General features: G+C 46.6%; 1 protein-coding gene and 1 pseudogene across 2 annotated transcripts; both read right to left on the bottom strand.

Moving 5' to 3' along the window:
* Positions 1–500: 500 nt before the first annotated feature.
* On the bottom strand, positions 501–4,816 carry LOC311356148 (kinesin-like protein KIF26B pseudogene; annotated as a pseudogene). Its single transcript, XR_014684176.1, has 3 exons — positions 4,239–4,816; positions 1,614–2,033; positions 501–704 (listed from the first exon to the last, which is right to left on the bottom strand). The product of XR_014684176.1 is annotated as a kinesin-like protein KIF26B pseudogene (transcript).
* Positions 4,817–6,226: 1,410 nt separating this feature from the next.
* On the bottom strand, positions 6,227–8,653 carry LOC311356355 (uncharacterized protein; the record flags this gene model as incomplete). Its single annotated transcript, XM_084476121.1, has 6 exons — positions 6,227–6,335; positions 6,935–7,051; positions 7,197–7,319; positions 7,494–7,550; positions 8,190–8,297; positions 8,507–8,653. 6 exons carry the CDS (start codon positions 8,651–8,653, stop codon positions 6,309–6,311), a joined length of 579 nt encoding a protein of 192 aa, XP_084332247.1. The 3' UTR covers positions 6,227–6,308.
* Between the last annotated feature and the right edge of the window lie 10,512 nt (positions 8,654–19,165).

Genomic DNA, 19,165 nt, shown 5'->3' with positions numbered 1-19,165 from the left:
ACACACACACACACACACACACACACACACACACACACACACACACACACACACACACACACACACACACACACACACACACACAGCCCACTTTAACATACCAACACATCCACACATGCGGCTGATTAAGTCTCCCACCCTCTTCTCTTCCTCTCCAGTTTGCGTGCAGCTCAACGATACAAATAACTTTTTAATTAGCCGTCCAGACTGCCCAGATCCATTAACCTCACGGAACAGCTCTCTTTGTTCTGCAGCGCGTTAGGACTCATGGACTCACCCACTATCTCTAGTCCGTCTCTCTCCTGGACCCCTCCCTCACCCCTCTATCTCCAGTACCTCGTCTCTTTCTCACCCCACTATCTCCAGTACCTCATCTCTCTCTTACCCCTTCCTCACCCCACTATCTCTGGTTCCTGGTCTCTGTGAGCCCCTCTCCCTAAGCCCCCCCCCCCCCCCCCTCTCCTCTCTGCAGTAGGTCTTCAGTCTGTGGTGTGAGGTGTTCAGACGTTCCCCTGGAGGTCCTCAGCCTTGCTGGTCTCTGAGCTCGAGGCTGAGTGCCGCTCGGCCTCACAGGACGCTACAGTACAGAACCCGGTGTTGGGCGGTCTCTCTCTGGAGACCCTCTGTAGCTGACAGGACGCTACAGTACAGAACCCGGCGTTGAGCGGACTCTCTGGAGACCCTCTGTAGCTGCTGGGGAACCTCTGAAGTCCATCTCAAATGTCGGATTCAAAGAGAAAATCAACCCGGTCGAAAACAATTAAGCGCGTGTGAGAAGGCTGGGTCCTCTGTTAATATATTATTGATATTCAGACCGGCTCTATTAAAGCAGAGGCAGCACTAGAAGGGCCCCCACCAGCTCACACTAATGGCCCCCACATGCTAATCCCCACCTTCCCATTGGTCCAGAAGAGCCTCGCTCGTCTCCTGACACAATTGAAATGGATTTTATTGGCTCCCAGTGAGGGGGGAGGACACCAAATGTCAAAGAAAATTGGGAAAAAAAAAAATCGTTACGTCTCAAAAATACAATAAGCCATAACTGGGAGCCGTACATCATGTCTGCTGACAGAACAGAATGAACCGGATCATCACGTAGTGAATCCAAACCGTCACAACAACCAATCACAGCCATCCTGTCAGCATGGAGCTCTCTGACCAACCAATCACAGCCATCCTGTCAGCATGGAGCTCTCTCACCAACCAATCACAGCCATCCTGTCAGCATGGAGCTCTCTGACCAACCAATCACAGCCATCCTGTCAGCATGGAGCTCTCTGACCAACCAATCACAGCCATCCTGTCAGCATGGAGCTCTCTGACCAGGTAAATGATCTACAGTGTGGTTCACCAATTCAGCCTCGGGGTGATCGATATCCTCTCTCTGTTCACACTGAAACAACATTGATATAAACACAAACGCGCACACACACACACACACACGCACACACACACACACACACACACACACAAGGACCATGGATCATGCTGGGAATAAGTATTTCACTTTTGCATGTCATCCTTTGGATTAAACTTTTGGACAAACACAAACACAAACACATGAGCTAATACTTGCACACACAGACACACACACCCCCCCCCCCCCGCCCTACCTTGCTGGAGTAGGGTCCGGGGATGAGCAGCTTGAGGGCCTGTCTCTTGAGCTCGGCCAGCCTCGCCGTGCAGTTCTCACACCATCCGCCGCGCTCGCTGCCGGGCGAGCTCCCGCTGCCCGACGCCGGCGAGCCCGTCCCGAAGCCCGGCGAGCCGCCCAGGGACCCCGGGGAGCCCGTCCCGATGCCGGGGGACACGGTGCCCGGGGAGCCCGAGAAGGAGCCCGGGGACGAGGTGCCCGAGCCGGGGGAGGGCGTGCCCGTGGAGCTGGGCATGGAGCCGGCGCCCTCCGGGGCGGGCCGCGCGCCGCCACCGCCACCGCCGCCGCCGCCGCCGCCACCGCGGGACTCCTCGTACGCCCTGCGGTACCACGTCTCCGGGGAGAAGGAGGCCGATTTGGTCGGGGAGGCGTCGGGCCCCTGGGGGACACAGTGCGTTGGTTAAGGGCCACAGTGCGTTGGTTAAGGGCCACAGTGCGTTGGTTAAGGGCCACACAGCGGGGCTGGTTCAGGGAAACAGACGTGTTATCGGAGGGCGTTCTGATGAGCAGACGGTAAACATATCGGGACAATGTTCACGTGAGGAACGAGGCAAACGTGAGAAGACATCGCATTCACGCTGATGTATTCACCTCCTCATTCACCCCTTCATTCAGCCCCTCATTCACCCCCTCACAGTGTCTCAGAGGGTGGTGCCGGAGGGTGGAGCTGTGATGGAGATTGGAGACACGCTGTCAGGATCCACATGGACCTCTGATTATGTCCCCTTCAGAGGACAGGCAGCCAGTGACCAGCCACCCAGTGAACCAGCTACCAACCAGCCACCCAGTGAACCGGTCACCCAGTGAACCAGCCACCCAGTGAACCAGTCACCAACCAGCCACCCAGTGAACCAGCCACCAACCAGCCACCCAGTGAACCAGCCACCCAGTGAACCAGTCACCAACCAGCCACCCAGTGAACCAGCCACCCAGTGAACCAGCCACCAACCAGCCACCCAGTGAACCGTTCACCCAGTGAACCAGCCACCCAGTGAACCGGCCACCCAGTGAACCAGTCAGCCAGTGAACCAGTCACCAACCAGCCACCCAGTGAACCAGCCACCAACCAGCCACCCAGTGAACCGGTCACCCAGTGAACCAGTCACCCAGTGAACCAGCCACCAACCAGCCACCCAGTGAACCAGCCACCAACCAGCCACCCAGTGAACCGGTCACCCAGTGAACCAGCCACCCAGTGAACCAGCCACCAACCAGCCACCCAGTGAACCGGTCACCCAGTGAACCAGTCACCCAGTGAACCAGCCACCCAGTGAACCAGCCACCAACCAGCCACCCAGTGAACCGGTCACCCAGTGAACCAGTCACCCAGTGAACCAGCCACCCAGTGAACCAGCCACCAACCAGCCACCCAGTGAACCGGTCACCCAGTGAACCGGTCACCCAGTGAACCAGCCACCAACCAGCCACCCAGTGAACCAGTCAGCCAGTGAACCAGTCAGCCAGTGAACCAGTCACCCACAGCCCGGTGCCCATGAGCCGGGGTGGGGGTGAGGAGGGTGAGGAGGGTGAGGAGGTGAGGAGGGTGAGGAGGTGAGGAGGTGAGGAGGTGAGGACGGTGAGGAGGTGAGGAGGTGAGGAGGGTGAGGAGGTGAGGAGGTGAGGAGGTGAGGATGGTGAGGAGGTGAGGAGGGTGAGGAGGTGAGGAGGGTGAGGAGGTGAGGACGGTGAGGAGGTGAGGAGGTGAGGAGGTAAGGACAATACACCTGATACATCCTTATCTATCGCGATATCTGTAAAACTTATTGTGTCAGTGGGTGCTGCACCCACAATAAGTTGACTGAAAGCATCGCGGCCCGACCGTTGAACAGTTACGGACGCACGGCGTGATTAGAGTTTATTTCTGGTCGTACTCCAAAACAATTCTACATTATATCAAACCCACACCTTACCTTAGAGACTGAACCCTACCCCTTACCTTAGAGACTGAACCCCTACCCCTTACCTTAGAGACTCAACCCTACCCCTTACCTTAGAGACTCAACCCTACCCCTTACCTTAGAGACTCAACCCTACCCCTTACCTTAGAGACTCAACCCTACCCCTTACCTTAGAGACTCAACCCTACCCCTTACCTCAGAGACTGAACCCCTTACCTTACAGACTGAACCCTTACCCCTTACCTTAGAGACTCAACCCCTACCCCTTACCTTAGAGACTGAACCCTTACCCCTTACCTTAGAGACTGAACCCTACCCCTTACCTTAGAGACGGAACCCTACCCCTTACCTTAGAGACTCAATCCTACCCATTACCTTAGAGACTCAACCCTACCCCTTACCTTAGAGACTCAACCCTACCCCTTACCTTAGAGACTCAACCCTACCCCTGAACAGTGACCACCTACCCCGTGTCTCTACTGAACCCTACTACGTGTCTCTACTGAACCCTACCCCTGAACAGTGAACCCCTACCCCGTGTCTCTACTGAACCCTACCCCGTGTCTCTACTGAACCCTACCCCTGAACAGTGAACCCCTACCCCGTGTCTCTACTGAACCCCGTGTCTCTACTGAACCCTACCCCGTGTCTCTACTGAACCCTACCCCTGAACAGTGACCACCTACCCCGTATCTCCTGCTCCGGCTCACGGACCTCTCCTTGGTCCCCGACAGCGACGTCATGCTGGGCTGTAGAGGGAAACGAACCAACGTCCGCCTCTTTACATCAAACTATGGACCACCGCGTCGATGTCAGTGGTCTCCCGAACGGCTCTCCTCTGCTCGGGTCTCTGACCGGCTCTACGCTCCTCGGGTCTCCAGACCAGCTCTCCGCTCCTCGTATCGCAGGTGGAATTTCACGCGAATTTCAAATCCACGTGGAAAACGTTAAAAAAAAAATACTCCATCATCCCGCCGCCTGGGAAAAGAAGAAGAGGAACACGGGAATCCAACCGGTGTGTTGAAGCTCAATCTCCTCCAGTGTGTGATGCCTTCGTGAACCGTTCTCCAGAGGGTAGAGACCGTTCTCTGCTGTGGTTCTCGGTTCCTCTAGCGGAGCAGAGCGCGTCGGTCTCCAAACCCTGGACCACCGCTCCGTCACACCGCCCCACTGCGCAGGTAAACCCAACCCGACGCGTCCATGGCGCAGACCACGCAGATCTGAACTCCCCAGTGACACCGAGGAGAACGAGACTCCGACTCAAGACGCGGAGGAACTGACGCGTAATGGGAAGAGGAACGGCCGAGCCAACTTCTGTGGTGTGACGCGCATGTCCAGTGAGATGCTCCGTCGCGCTGCTTGGGGGGGGGGGGCACACACATCTGGGCGTGGGCGGGGTCTCCCTGCTGGTAGACCGGCCAGGGCTCAACGAGGATTCGAGGTCCGCAGGCTGAACGCAGCAGAACGCACTTTACGCGCAGACGTGGGCTCTGGACGTGAGGGGGCTTTATGTTTCTCTTGGACGCAGATCGTATCGCCTGTGTTCAATTAATAATGGTGGGCCATTGGGCAGGGCTGATAAATCTTGCATGCATGCTGGAATGTGAGAGACGTTGCGTTATGAACCCAGATCAGTGATTTCCAGCGGGCGTTTATGAACCTAAGGGACCCAAATCTAAAGCACTCCATCAGCTGGAAGTTAAAGTAAAGTCGATTAGTAGCCTATATATCTGTCAATTCATTCACAATAACAGCAATGCAATATTAGTTATTTGTTATCTGTTTTGGGGGGTAAAGTATTTTGTGTAGGCTAATATTAAAATAAATCAGAAACTAAATGTTTTTGGATCCATTCCTGGAGGGATTAGTTTGGTGTTCTCTGGGGGTATAAGCCAGCAGATCACCGTAAACCATAGTGGCCAGAGGGGCTCTGGAGTTCAGCAGGCTAGGAAATGTGGGGCCATCGACTGCTTGTGGTTTACCGCATTACCACAACACTTATTGTGGTACCACAGCGCCCTCTGCTGGCGCGTTGGATGCAAATAACTAAGTACGCAAGTCACTATCCATCCTCAACGTTTTGGAAGATGATGGAACATATAGGTCGATGTCATTTCCCCCAAATTTCCCAACAAATCTATAATTCGGGAACTGACAACTAGTAACGTTTGGAGGAAACGGGGTTCCACCCCTGGCCTGCAGGTGGCGCCCCTGTGCGCTGTGAGCCGATCTTGAATGATTAAGGGGTAGACAGAAGTGGTCGTTAAGATCATATCTGCGTCTTCAGTAGTGAAAGTCAGGGCCAATAAATGATTAACTAGTTTATTTTAATTCTCATGAACTAATATATATATGAACTAATTATATATATATATATATATATATATATAAAATCTTTACATTCATGTAATGAAAATGGCTTATATATAATATGATCAAAGAGACAACCGATACAATTATATTATAAAATTGAAAAAAAAAACTTCTGAAAAGGTAATCAAAAAACAAATACAGATGCAACAATTGTACATAAGATATATATTATAAAAAAACATTCTGGAAACACAAAAATCATTCACAAGAAGGTTAAAATATCTCTGCAATATCAAAGTAAACCGCATTAGAAAGATATCAGTGGATAAACAATGTATACAAAAAATATAAAAAATATATAATAAGTATAACTATTAGTGTAAAATCTGAAGATGGAAGAGGCTCATCTTTTGGTTTGTCCACCTTAGAACGAGGGGTACCTCTTAGATTCCTGTGTGTTCTTTTGATGGCTGAAATAAAAACCAGAGAGGAGAGAGTGAGACGCAGAAACAGCGAGGTGACAGCATCGGAGAAAACATGAGAACGACTCCTATTGGCTGCCACCTCATCATGTATTCATTCACACAGATCATGGCTACATGAGGCTCATCAAAGTATGATTTTCTTTATGGTGGAGAGGCATGAGTGACATAACAGCCAGAGTCAGTTGATCCACCTCCTTACAAAACATTGCTTGCATCACTCATTCAATGTACAATGTAAGGGTGAATCATGTAACAATTAGTCCAATGAATGCCACAACCACTGGTTCCTCTCAGTGGACTGTTGGCTTGGAGATCAATGACTAACAACTGACAGATGTGTCCCTTACCTTTCTAGAGGAACCCAGAGCAGCCTTTCTAGAGCAACCCAGAGCAGCCTTTCTAGAGGAACACAGAGCAGCCTTTCTAGAGGAACACAGAGCAGCCTTTCTAGAGGAACACAGAGCAGCCTTTCTAGAGGAACCCAGAGCAGCCTTTCTAGAGGAACCCAGAGCAGCCTTTCTAGAGGAACCCAGAGCAGCCTTTCTAGAGGAACACAGAGCAGACAGTGTAGACGTCTCCCTTACCTTTCTAGAGGAACCCAGAGCAGCCAAACACAGAGCAGACGCTGTAGATGCAACAACCAGTATGGAGACGATGAACAGCAAGATGGACACCACCATCATGACCAATTCAGTGTTTCTCTGACAAAACAAAAATAAAAGCATATTGTATTATATTGTATGTATTTGAAGCTTCAGACAGCAATACTTTCAGTGGAAAATAATTATGGATTACACAGAGAATTTTCATTTAATAGCAAAACACACAATAGTTTAACCTTCTTACCAAATGTTTGCAACCAAGGTGGCAGGGAGGATACGCAAATAGTACACTAGCAAGGAAATGAAGAACACTTCCAGCGATAGCCGAGAGAGCCACCAGCACATTCATCCCCAACGCAGCGCACACCTGAAACCATCAGGAACAACAGTCACAACTAAACCCACCCAAAGAAGATGAAGTTAATGCTGAGGATTTAACACAACGAGGCCTCTAGCATACAACCACAGGGCTGAAGACTGAGGAGAATTGGCAAGAATACAACAGAAAGTAAGAGTAATTTCCTGATTGTTGTTGGCTCACCTTGGCCCTGGTGGGTTTCCTGTAAGCAGCGATGGTCAGACCCCCAGCAGGGATGTACTGTAGGGGACAACATCACAAGAACTCTTAGGTTCCACTTTTAAACAGGAACTACTGAGCAGTGACTCAGGGTGTGTGGCTCTGCTCCACTCCTAGCAGGAGCTGCTTTACAGCCACACGCCTGCAGGCTTCATAGAGCAAGAGGACCAGACTATACTCACACTGACCTGCTCCTTAGTGGAGCTGAACTCACCACTCTCACCACAACACTGGGAGACCAAACTCACCACAACACTGGGAGACCAAACTCACCACAACACTGGGAGACCAAACTCACCACCACACTGGGAGAATAAACTCACCACCACACTCTGTGCAGATTGTACATCAATCCAGATATTTCAATAAGAAAATGATCCAATATATTACGATGTAACGGGCAAAGGAATGTTTCTGATCGATACAAAAATATATAAAGGATCCAAACAGATAGGGTAAGGCTTTTTACTATTATATAGGCTACTTAAGAGTGAGGCTACATAGACACACACACATTATATAGGCTACTAAAGAGTACATAGACACATACACATTATATAGGCTACTAAAAAGTACATAGACACATACACATTGTATAGGCTACTAAAGAGCAGCTATGGTTGAAATAATGCATTGAGACTTCACCTAAAGTTTACTTACGATGAGGATTCCCCAGAAGAGGATTGCTGTTATATCAAGGTCGACTTCAACAGCCAGATACGTAAATGCTGTCAGTGCCATGAATATCCCAATTGTTACTTCAATCGCCTGTTGGGAGACAACAGATCAATGTTATTATTATCAATAATCATCACTAGTAATTCTTATTGCAGCCAATACACATCACAGGGCAGAAACAACCCAAATAGCCCTAAAATGCCCTAGTACAAGTAAATGAAGTAAATGTCAACATTAATGTGTGTGTGTGTGTGTGTGTGTGTGTGTGTGTGTGTGTGTGTGTGTGTGTGATCTCTTACTCCGAGTATTGTGGGCTTCAATCGTTGGAACTTTCCGAGGCCCTCAAAGGCTGTTGGTTCATTCTGGGGAGAAGTGAATCGTTCTCCTCTCTCTCCACTCTCCATCCTCAACTCAAGGCTTTCACCTTCAACAAGCCTCCCAGACATCCCCAATCTAACCCAAGTCAACACGCTGTCCTTTGTCTGGTCAAATTAAGAATACCGACTGTTGATAAAGAATGAAACCTCGATGTTACCGCAGAGTTCAGTTTAAATGAGACCCACAGATGGTGGAGGCTTAAATACATGCCTCTTCCTCTGTTGCCTCATCCACATTTGCTTACGCGATTGCATAATAAATTAGTTTACATGTTGAGGCAATGTCCTATCCTACATGTGGTCTTCTGAGATAAGAAACGGTTAGGTTCAACAGGCTATGAAAAGTTGTGCCCTGGACTGTGGTTTACCGCATTACCAGTTAACACTTATTGTGGTACCACAGCGCCCTCTGCTGGCGTGTCAGATGCAAGTAAGTAAGTAAGCAAGTCACTATCCATCCTCCACGTTTTAGAAGATGTTGGAACATATAGGTCGATGCCATTTTCCCCAGAATTTCCCCAGTAATCAATAATTCGGGAACTGGCAACTAGTAACATTTGGAGGAAACGGGGTTCCCCCCCTGGCCTGCAGGTGGCGCCCCTGTGCGCTGTGAGCCGATCTTGAATGATTACGGGGTAGACAGAAGTGGACGTTGAGATCATATCTGCGTCTTCAGTAGTGAAAGTCAGGGCCAATAAATTATTTACTAGTTTATTTTAATTCTTATGAAGTATAGTAAATGTATAAAATCTTTACATGTATGTGATGAAAAGGGCTAATATATAATATGATCAAAGAGACAAAAACTTTAAGCTGTTCAATATTGTGCCAACTGACTCAAGAACTCCGGTGACAATATTTACGTGGAGGAATGCAATTTTTTCATTAAATTAAAAATTAACTTCTGATATGATTCGAACTAAAAGGTAATCAAAAAACAAAAACAGATGCAACAATTGTACATAATAAAACATTCTGGAAACACAACAATCAATCACAAGAAGGTTACAATATCTACGCAATATCAAAGTAAACCGCATTAGAAAGATATCAGTGGATAAACAATGTATACAAAAAAATATTTATAAAATAAAACTTTTGGTGTGAAATCTGAAGATAGAAGAGGCTCATCTTTTGGTTTGTCCACCTTAGAACGAGGGGTACCTCTTAGATTCCTGTGTGTTCTTTTGAAGGCTGAAATAAAAACCAAAGAGGATAGAGTGAGACGTAGAAACAGCGAGGTGACAGCATCGAAGAAAACATGAGAACGACTCCTATTGGCTGTCACCTCCTCATGTATTCACACAGATCATGGCTACAGGAGGCTCATCAAAGTATGATTTTCTTTATAGTGGAGAGGCATGAGTGACATAACAGCCACAGTCGGTTGATAGCCTCCTTACAAAACATTGCTTGCATCACTCATTCAATGTACAATGTAAGGGTGAATCATGTAACAATTAGCCCAATGAATGCAATACCTCCGAATCAAACCTAAAGAACCGCTTCCAAAATGACACAACCACTGGTTCCTCTCAGTGGACCGTTGGCTTGGAGATCGATGACTAACAACTGACAGATGTGTCCCTTAACTTTCTAGAGGAACCCAGAGCAGCCTTTCTAGAGCACCCCAGAGCAGCCTTTCTAGAGGAACACAGAGAAGCCTTTCTAGAGGAACCCAGAGCAGCCTTTCTAGAGGAACACAGAGCAGCCTTTCTAGAGGAACACAGAGCAGACACTGTAGACGTCTCCCTTACCTTTCTAGAGGAACCCAGAGCAGCCTTTCTAGAGGAACACAGAGCAGACGCTGCAGATGCAACAACCAGTATGGAGACGATGAACAGCAAGATGGACACCACCATCATGACCAATTCAGTGTTTCTCTGACAAAACAAAAATGAAAGCATATTGTATTATATTGTATGTATTTGAAGCTTCAGACAGCAATACTTTCAGTGGAAAATGATTATGGATTACACAGAGAAGTTTAATTTGAAAGCAAAACACACAATAGTTTAACCTTCTTACCAAATGTTTGCAACCAAGGTGGCAGGGAGGATACGCAAATAGTACACTAGCAAGGAAATGAAGAACACTTCCAGCGATAGCCAAGAGAGCCACCAGCACATTCATCCCCAACGCAGTGCACACCTGAAAAAATCAGGAACAACAGTCACAACTAAACCCACCCAAAGAAGATGAAGTTAATGCTGAGGATTTAACACAACGAGGCCTCTAGCATACGACCACAGGGCTGAAGACTGAGGAGAATTGGCAAGAATAAAACAGAAAGTAAGAGTAATTTCCTGATTGTTGTTGGCTCACCTTGGCCCTGGTGGGTTTCCTGTCAGCAGCGATGGTCAGACCCCCAGCAGGGATGTACTGTAGGGGACAACATCACAAGAACTCTTAGGTTCCACTTTTAAACAGGAACTACTGAGCAGTGACTCAGGGTGTGTGGCTCTGCTCCACTCCTAGCAGGAGCTGCTTTACAGCCACACGTCTGCAGGCTTCATAGAGCAAGAGGACCAGACTATACTCACCCTGACCTGCTCCTTAGTGGAGCTGAACTCACCACTCACCACAACACTGGGAGACTAAACTCACCACAACACTGGGAGACCAAACTCACCACAACACTGGGAGACCAAAATATATAAAGGATCCAAACAGATAGGGTAAGGCTTTTTACTATTATATAGGCTACTTAAGAGTGAGGCTACATAGACACATACACAGTATATAGGCTAGTAAAGAGTACATACATACACATTATATAGGCAGAGGACATAGACACATACACATTATATAGGCTACTAAAGAGTACATAGACACATACACATTATATAGGCTACTAAAGAGTACATAGACACATGCACATTATATAGGCTACTAAAGAGTACATAGACACATACACATTATATAGGCTACTAGAGCAGCTGTAGCTGATATAATGCATTGAGACTTCACCTAAAGTTTACTTACGATGAGGATTTCCCAGTAGAGGATTGCTATTATAATAAAGTAGACTTCAACAAGCCAGATACGTAACTGCTGTCAGTGCCATGAAGATCCCAATTGTTACTTTAATCGCCTGCTGGGAGACAACAGAATCAATGTTATAGTGTGTGTGTGTGTGTGTGTGTGTGTGTGTGTGTGTGTGTGTGTGCGCGCATGTTTGTGTGATCTCTTACTCCGAGTATTGTGGGCTTCAATCGCTGGAACTTTCCGAGGCCCTCAAAGGCTGTTGGTTCATTCTGGGGAGAAGTGAATTGTTCTCCTCTCTCTCCACTCTCCATCCTCAACTCAAGGCTTTCACCTTCAACAAGCCTCCCAGACATCCCCAATCTAACCCAAGTCAACACGCTGTCCTTTGTCTGGTCAAATTAAGAATACCGACTGTTGATGAAGAGTGAAACCTCGATGTTACCGCAGAGTTCAGTTTAAATGAGACCCACAGATGGTGGAGGCTTAAATACATGCCTCTTCCTCTGTTGCCTCATCCACAATTGCTTATTGCTCACGCGATTGCATGATAAAGGATTTTACATGTTGAGGCAATGTTTACTGGTAAACACGTCATCCTACTTGTGGTCTTCTGAGATCGAAAAGGTAAGGTAAGGGTTAGGTCAAGGTTAGAGTTAGGTCAGGGTTAGGGTTAGGATCAGTAGACTGCTGCTTGTGGTTTAGCGCATTACGACAACACTTATTGTGGTACCACAGTGCCCTCTGCTGGCGCGTTGGATGCATGGCAAGTAACTAAGTACGCAAGTCACTATCCATCCTCCGCGTTTTGGAAGATGATGGAACATATAGGTCGATGTCATTTTCCACAAATTTCCCCACAAATTAATAATTCGGGAACTGGCAACTAGTCCCATTTGGAGAACCCCCCCCCCCCCCCCCGGCCTGCAGGTGGCGCCCCTGTGCGCTGTGAGCCGATCTTGAATGATTACGGGGGACAGAAGTGGTCGTTAGGATAGATAGAAGATAGAAGATAATACCTGCATCTTCTGTAGTGAAAGTCTATAGTAAATACATGTTATGAAAAGGGCTAATATATAATATGATCAAAGAGACAAAAACTTTAATCTGTTCAATATTGTGCCAACTGACTCAAGAACTCCAGTGATAAATATTCACGTGGCGTGATGCAATTTTTAATAAAATTGAAAAATAAATTTGATATAATTCAAACCTAAAGAACCGCTTCCAAAATGACACAACCACTGGTTCCTCTCAGTGGACCGTTGGCTTGGAGATCGATGACTAATAACTGACAGATGTGTCCCTTACCTTTCTAGAGGAACCCAGAGCAGATTTTCTAGAGGAACACAGAGCAGCCTTTCTAGAGGAACCCAGAGCAGCCTTTCTAGAGGAACACAGAGCAGCCTTTCTAGAGGAACCCAGAGCAGCCTTTCTTAGAGGAACACAGAGCAGCCTTTCTAGAGGAACCCAGAGCAGCCTTTCTAGAGGTGTGTGTTCAACTTGTGGTGGTCATCAGGTCTCTCTGAGAGGAAATAACACATTTCTCCTCACACAACGGCGATCTATCTTCAGTTTCAAGCTCCATGAGGTGGAGACTCGTCATCGACAATTAAATAAAAGGATTGACTCAGTCAGTGCTTTGGTCTCACAAAACTTTATTAGTTATTTGTTTATCCCTCACAGGCCCGTTAAACAACATCTGACCAATCAGCAGGCAGATCCCGTGCCATATGACCCTCCTGCACATGATGAGGATGACCAGCAGCAGCATCAGAGCCCCCGAGAACATGGTCTGAAACGACAACAAACACCAATGATGTCCCCAGAATTGAACTTAAAGGTTTATCAGGTAAGGTATATAAGGTGAGGTGTATGTTGTACGTCCTGGCACTTACAAATAGTTGGATGTGTAGCATCTTAGCCTATCTAGCTTTGTTGTATACGAGAATGGGTTAACCTAGTGATGGTTAGTGTATACGGGGAATGGGTTAACCTAGTGATGGTTAGTGCTTGTGTAACAGTATAATAAAACAAATGTTGGTTTATAGTGAACTTCCCCAAATTTTGACCTGTAACATGGTACATTATTTATTTAGTTCCACTCGTCATTTATTGTTGGTTCCGATGGGGCGCTAATTGGGGTCACACACGCCCAGACTTCCTCTCGTTGGAAGTTTGGAAAGGGGGGATGCCAGCGTTATCTCCAACTACCTGCGTGTGATATGCCCTGTTGTCCTATGTTACAGAAAGAATAAATGCTGTCAGATCCATTCCACGTCTCCTCTGCATTATCGGCCAACTAGTCATACGAAGACCTGTGAACATTAATGTAACAGGCTGATCGAAGTCTGTTACACTTGGTACTTGGTTCTATGAACATCCTTACTGTACCCACAGAGATATATTGTTGTTTCTCTTTCTCCTGACAAGTGTCTGCTAAATGACCTAACTATAAATATAAATGAGGTAAGGTATATAAGAGAAGGTGGTATATAAGATAAGGTATATGCTAAAACACATCATTTACACATGCAAACGTGGGTAGCAAAATGGTAAAATTATAAAGTAAAATAATTCTGGAGAAATAAAAGTGGAAATTGAGCTAAAAGTTTTGTAATGATCTCAAAGTGTTTGAGCCTGCATTATTATAATAATAGAATTGTAAATACCTGGTTACCAGCTGTGTTTTTCTGTAGTGAATTAGTGAAGGCTGCCCTGGAAGTGTCACTGCAACAGCTTTACTCCAGCTCTGCAGAAATTAAACGTAGTACATTTACATTACGTTCAAATGAGTGCATTAAGGGGTAATAGCACTTCAACTTCAAGGACACAACATCAGTCTGGATTCAGGTCACATTGCTCGTGCTCACATGGATAACACTATCAGTTGTCCACACAACATCACATTGATTTCTTATTAACATATGTTACACAAAAACAATAGTGTTATTCATATTTTATATAAAAGATTATTTGATTATTGATAATCCTTCATTCGTACCATAAATAATAGTACACATTTAATTTTTTTCAGGATTCATAGTTACAGACATGCCTTATGATGTGGGATACACATCCCTGAGTGGCAAAATGAAAGGAAAATTATAATCTGAGGTTTAATCTACCAATGCAGTGTAGGCAGTTAAAACTGATTGTATGTGTGTGTGTGTGTGTGTGTGTGTGTGTGTGTGTGTGTGTGTGTGTGTGTGAGAGAGTGTGTGTGAGAAAGCATGTGTGTGTGTGTGTGTGTGTGTGTGTGTGTGTGTGTGTGTGTGTGAGAGTGAGTGTGTGTGTGTGTGTGTGTGTGTGTGTGTGTGTGTGTGTGTGTGTGTGTGTGTGCGAGTGCAAGTGTGTGTGTGTGTGTGTGTGTGTGTGTGTGTGTGTGTGTGTGTGTGTATGTGTGTACTTAGGAAAGAAAGCAAGCAGTCGAAACATGTCTGATGTTTGAAGTGTGTCTCCCTCTCGCTGCCTTTTGTTTTCTCTCCTTCACCTCTCCTCCTCCTCCTGTCCTCCTCCTCCTCCTCTCCTCTCGGTGCCTCTTGTTTTCACTCCCTCCTCCTCCTCCTCCTCCTCCTCTCCTCCTCCTCCTCTCCTCTCCTCCTCCTCCTCCTCCTCCTCTCCTCCTCCTCTCCTCTCGCTGCCTCTTGTTTTCACTCCCTCCTCCTCTCCTCCTCTCCTCCTCCTCCTCTCCTCTCCTCCTCCTCCTCTCCTCTCGCTGCCACTTGTTTTCACTCCCTCCTCCTCTCCTCCTCCTCCTCTCCTCCTCCTCCTCCTCTCCTCCTCCTCCTCTCCTCCTCTCATCTCGCTGCCTCTTGTTTTCACTCCCTCTTCCTCTCCTCCTCCTCTCCTCCTCTCCTCCTCCTCCTCCTCTCCTCTCGCTGCCTCTTGTTTTCTCAGTCACTCTGATGTAATCCAAAGGCATCCCAGGAGCAGCTGCACAGCGAGCCCAGCGCCCGCTCTCTTTCTCCCTAAATCTCTCTCCATTTTCTTTACAAGTGAGGCGAGGCTGTCCCGGGGAGAAGGAGACAGATACAATCAGCGTCTTTCAGCGCTGCCCCACACCAGCCCGGCCCTCACTCCCCCTCTGCTTCACCCTACTCTTTCAGCGAGGAGTTTTACTCTCGCAACTTGTCTGAACCATAAGTTAAGGAACACAAAAGATTACATTTCCCATGATGGTTTTCCATGAGTGGAATTGATATTGTTTAACAGTAGTGTTGTGGCTTGTGCGCCATTGTCAACCCAAGCCATTAGTCATTAGGCACTTGAGCTGGAATACTTTTAGAAAGCACACAAACGTTTAGGACACTGGGCTGTTTAACAAATGAAGTAAGTGGGTACAGTGAGATGTGACCATCATGTTGACACTGTAAACATTTCTTAGCAACTTTCCCCACATGGGCATACATTTATTTTATTAAATAACCAAACAGACCAATGCACAAAAACAGAAATCTAAGTTTGATTGTGTATTCATGTATCTCACCTCGTTGTCATGAAACTAATGGATTTAAAAATAAAACATTATCAATTATCAAGCCTTAACACTTAGAGCTTATCTTAAGCTCTAGTCGTAAAATGTCCTTGGAATGACCTACCTGAGCCACCTTAGCTTTTATTTATGTTAAGTTTTGTGTTATTTTAGTTTGAGTATTATTCAAAGGTTATGGAGCATAGTTGTAGTTAAGGTTTTTCAAAGTAAAAGATTCTTTATCAGAAAACTTAATTTCCTTATGAAGTTGCTGTTATAAAGGCAAATACTTTGTTTAAAAGACATTTTCCTTACATAGGCATTTAGTTATATATCATGTTTATATATCAATTAACTAAACCCTACAAAGGCCTGACGGAAATATTTGTAGTTCCACTATTTGCATCCTAAAGTACTCACTCAGAAGCCATTGAGTCCGCTCCAGGCCAGACCATCGAGACCAGAGTCTAGAAGCAGTGTGTGAATTACAGACCAGTGAACAAACATGAAAGCTGCGCCGCCAGTGGCTCAACAAACACAAACCAGTACACTGAGTCCAGCCACTCTACCGCAATCCACATCCTGAGCCTCCAAGGTCAGAGACGGGCGGCGGAACGGCTCCAGAAGGGGACACCGTGAGAGTTTCCACGGACACACACCAGCACACGGTGGGAGTGGGGACCAATCAGCACTGCTGATAAGTGGAGTAAGCTGATCAAACTGTCCGTATCGTTGGGTTAGATATCGTAGCGTCCTGCGGTGGGCGACGTCCTTCCCAGCATGCACTGGGGCAACATGTTTGGGATCCTGGCCGTGGTGAGACGCCCATCGCTTCCCCAAACTTCCGTCCCTTCAGGGACAACTACGGGATTGGCAGCTAATGTTCGGCGTTTGATGTCATAAATGAGGACGACAACAACATAAAAGCAGGAATACAAATTCTACACCGGGATTTTTAAGGTGGCTGAAATTTACTTTAGACTTTGATGCTGCACTGAATCTTAAAACAATCTAAACTTTGACCTCGGTTGAAGCTGACCTCACGTCTAGCACGGCTAACTTTGTTTTGACACCAATGGCTTTCTCAATGTCCTTGTTCTCCTCACTCCTCCTTCTACTGGCTGCCTTCATTCTGGACGCCCAGCCTGGGGTCCAGCGTGGTGCTGCTGTGGTGAGCGCAGCCGGCCGCGGGCAGACCGCTGTGGAGCGGTGTGTGAGAGCACGCTGATGATGGGACAGGTGCTTCTTATGTGTCACTGCGTTTCAGTGGCTCTGGGGCAGAAGTTAAGCAGAGGAAGTTATTTTAATATAAGCCCAAAGCACACAGCTTTGGCTGTCACACTCAAAACAAAATGTTCTTGATATCTTCCTAATTAAGTGGATAAGTACGTATGCTTTGGGTAAAACCACAGTCCATCAGTTTATCTTATCAATATACTAATTGCTTGCATCAGTTGAGAAACCAGGTAAACATCCGATGGATCCTCTTCAGAATAGAGCTTCTTGTTGACCACAGCCACGTTTAAACGGCCACCTGCCGTCCGCCCGGCTGCCGTGTGTCTGGACCGGCTAGGCGGCGGCGGCGACCGTATGGTTCCATAAAATAAAGAATATAAAACACCACAAGCCTTTCTCACGCTAGCCCGACCACGCCCCTGACCCTGTGGCACCCACACGGTGGACTGGGAGCGTGGTGTGTCCTGAAGCGTGGTCATTGTGAGACAGGGCTCCCCAGGAGGGCCCTCTGTTTACAGGGAGATGACCTCCTTATCCCCTCATTAGTGGCACGCACACACAGCCGTATGTGGGAGAGAGTCTGGGCGAAGAGGTTTGGAGATGGCCTTCCCCAGACGGGCCGTTCTGCTTTCTAATTGTGTGGTGCTCCCTTTCTAAAGTTGCGTGATTGTCTGTTATATCAGCACTGATGGACGGAACACACCCAGCAGCAGTTATGTTAAGTAAGCAGCCTCCCGACGTGGTTCCATTCTACTGTCCCCACTGTCTTTTGAAAGATGACTGACATATCCAGGTCAGTTACTCTGATTATACTCATCCTTAGAAGCAGATGATTGAGTGTTTACAGTCTCAAATGCAGTCTGTGTTCACTTTGTGAGGCGGAAAAGTAAAGTACCTGCCAAAGCACCCAAACCTTAATCAAATATATCAACTAGAATTGATCGGATCGCAAATATTCCATGTGTTTAAAACAATGTTGACAGCGGATGACAACGAGGGTCTTTTCTCCGTATTGTCGTCTCATCCATTCATCTTGATGTCGGGAGGTCCCCAATGATGCTAAATGAAAGGATTACAGATAATTCTGAAATACATTCACTCTAAACATAGAGCCTGTTGTGAGGGAGTGAAACATCGTATTAAGAATGGTACATATACAAACATAGAGCCTGTTGTGAGGGAGTGAAACATGGTATTAAGAATGGTACATATATAATAACTGTACTTAAGTAGAGTAAAGAAGTAATTGTTACTTCCCACCTGTGGCAGAGGGGAAATGACACTTCCCATCTCCGACCATAAATAAACACAGCATTTTTTCCTGTTTTCTTAATTACACAATTATGTTATATACCATTACATTAAACTATTTATACTGCATCAGAATTAAAGGTACCAAATGTAACATTGACACCAAGTGTTTAGAACGGGTACTGCAGTTCAGATCCACCAGAGAGACCTCCTCCTACTCATATGAGGGGGAGGATATTGAATGCACACAAACTGTTGGATTTCAACAACGATAAGCGTCGAACAGTCCTACACTGTCGGCTGATCATGCCAAGGCATTCATTTAGATTTGTTCCTGTACTCTGCAATTACAACAACGTACAGTATTGCCAGTGTTGTGCAAGTTCACACTTCACATGAACTAGTTCAAAGTTCAGTTCATACAAAAGAAAATGAATAAATTCACGTTCATAGTTCACCAATTCAGTTTTGAACTAGTTCATGTTCAGTTCATTAACAGTTTTTTTAGAAACAGAAGAAAAACTGTATTCTGTGCTTATCTTTTAAATTAATCCTCTCCATTACCTGCTGCCCATCACTACAATCTCAAATTGTTGTGGATATTATTTGTACACCTGTTTCATTCATCACAACTA

This window comes from Micromesistius poutassou, assembly GCF_964030765.1.
Source record: "Micromesistius poutassou genome assembly, chromosome: 12".
Lineage (NCBI taxonomy): Eukaryota > Metazoa > Chordata > Actinopteri > Gadiformes > Gadidae > Micromesistius > Micromesistius poutassou.
The sequence above is the reverse complement of the archived record's forward strand: the minus strand, read 5'-3'. Positions and strand labels throughout refer to the sequence as shown.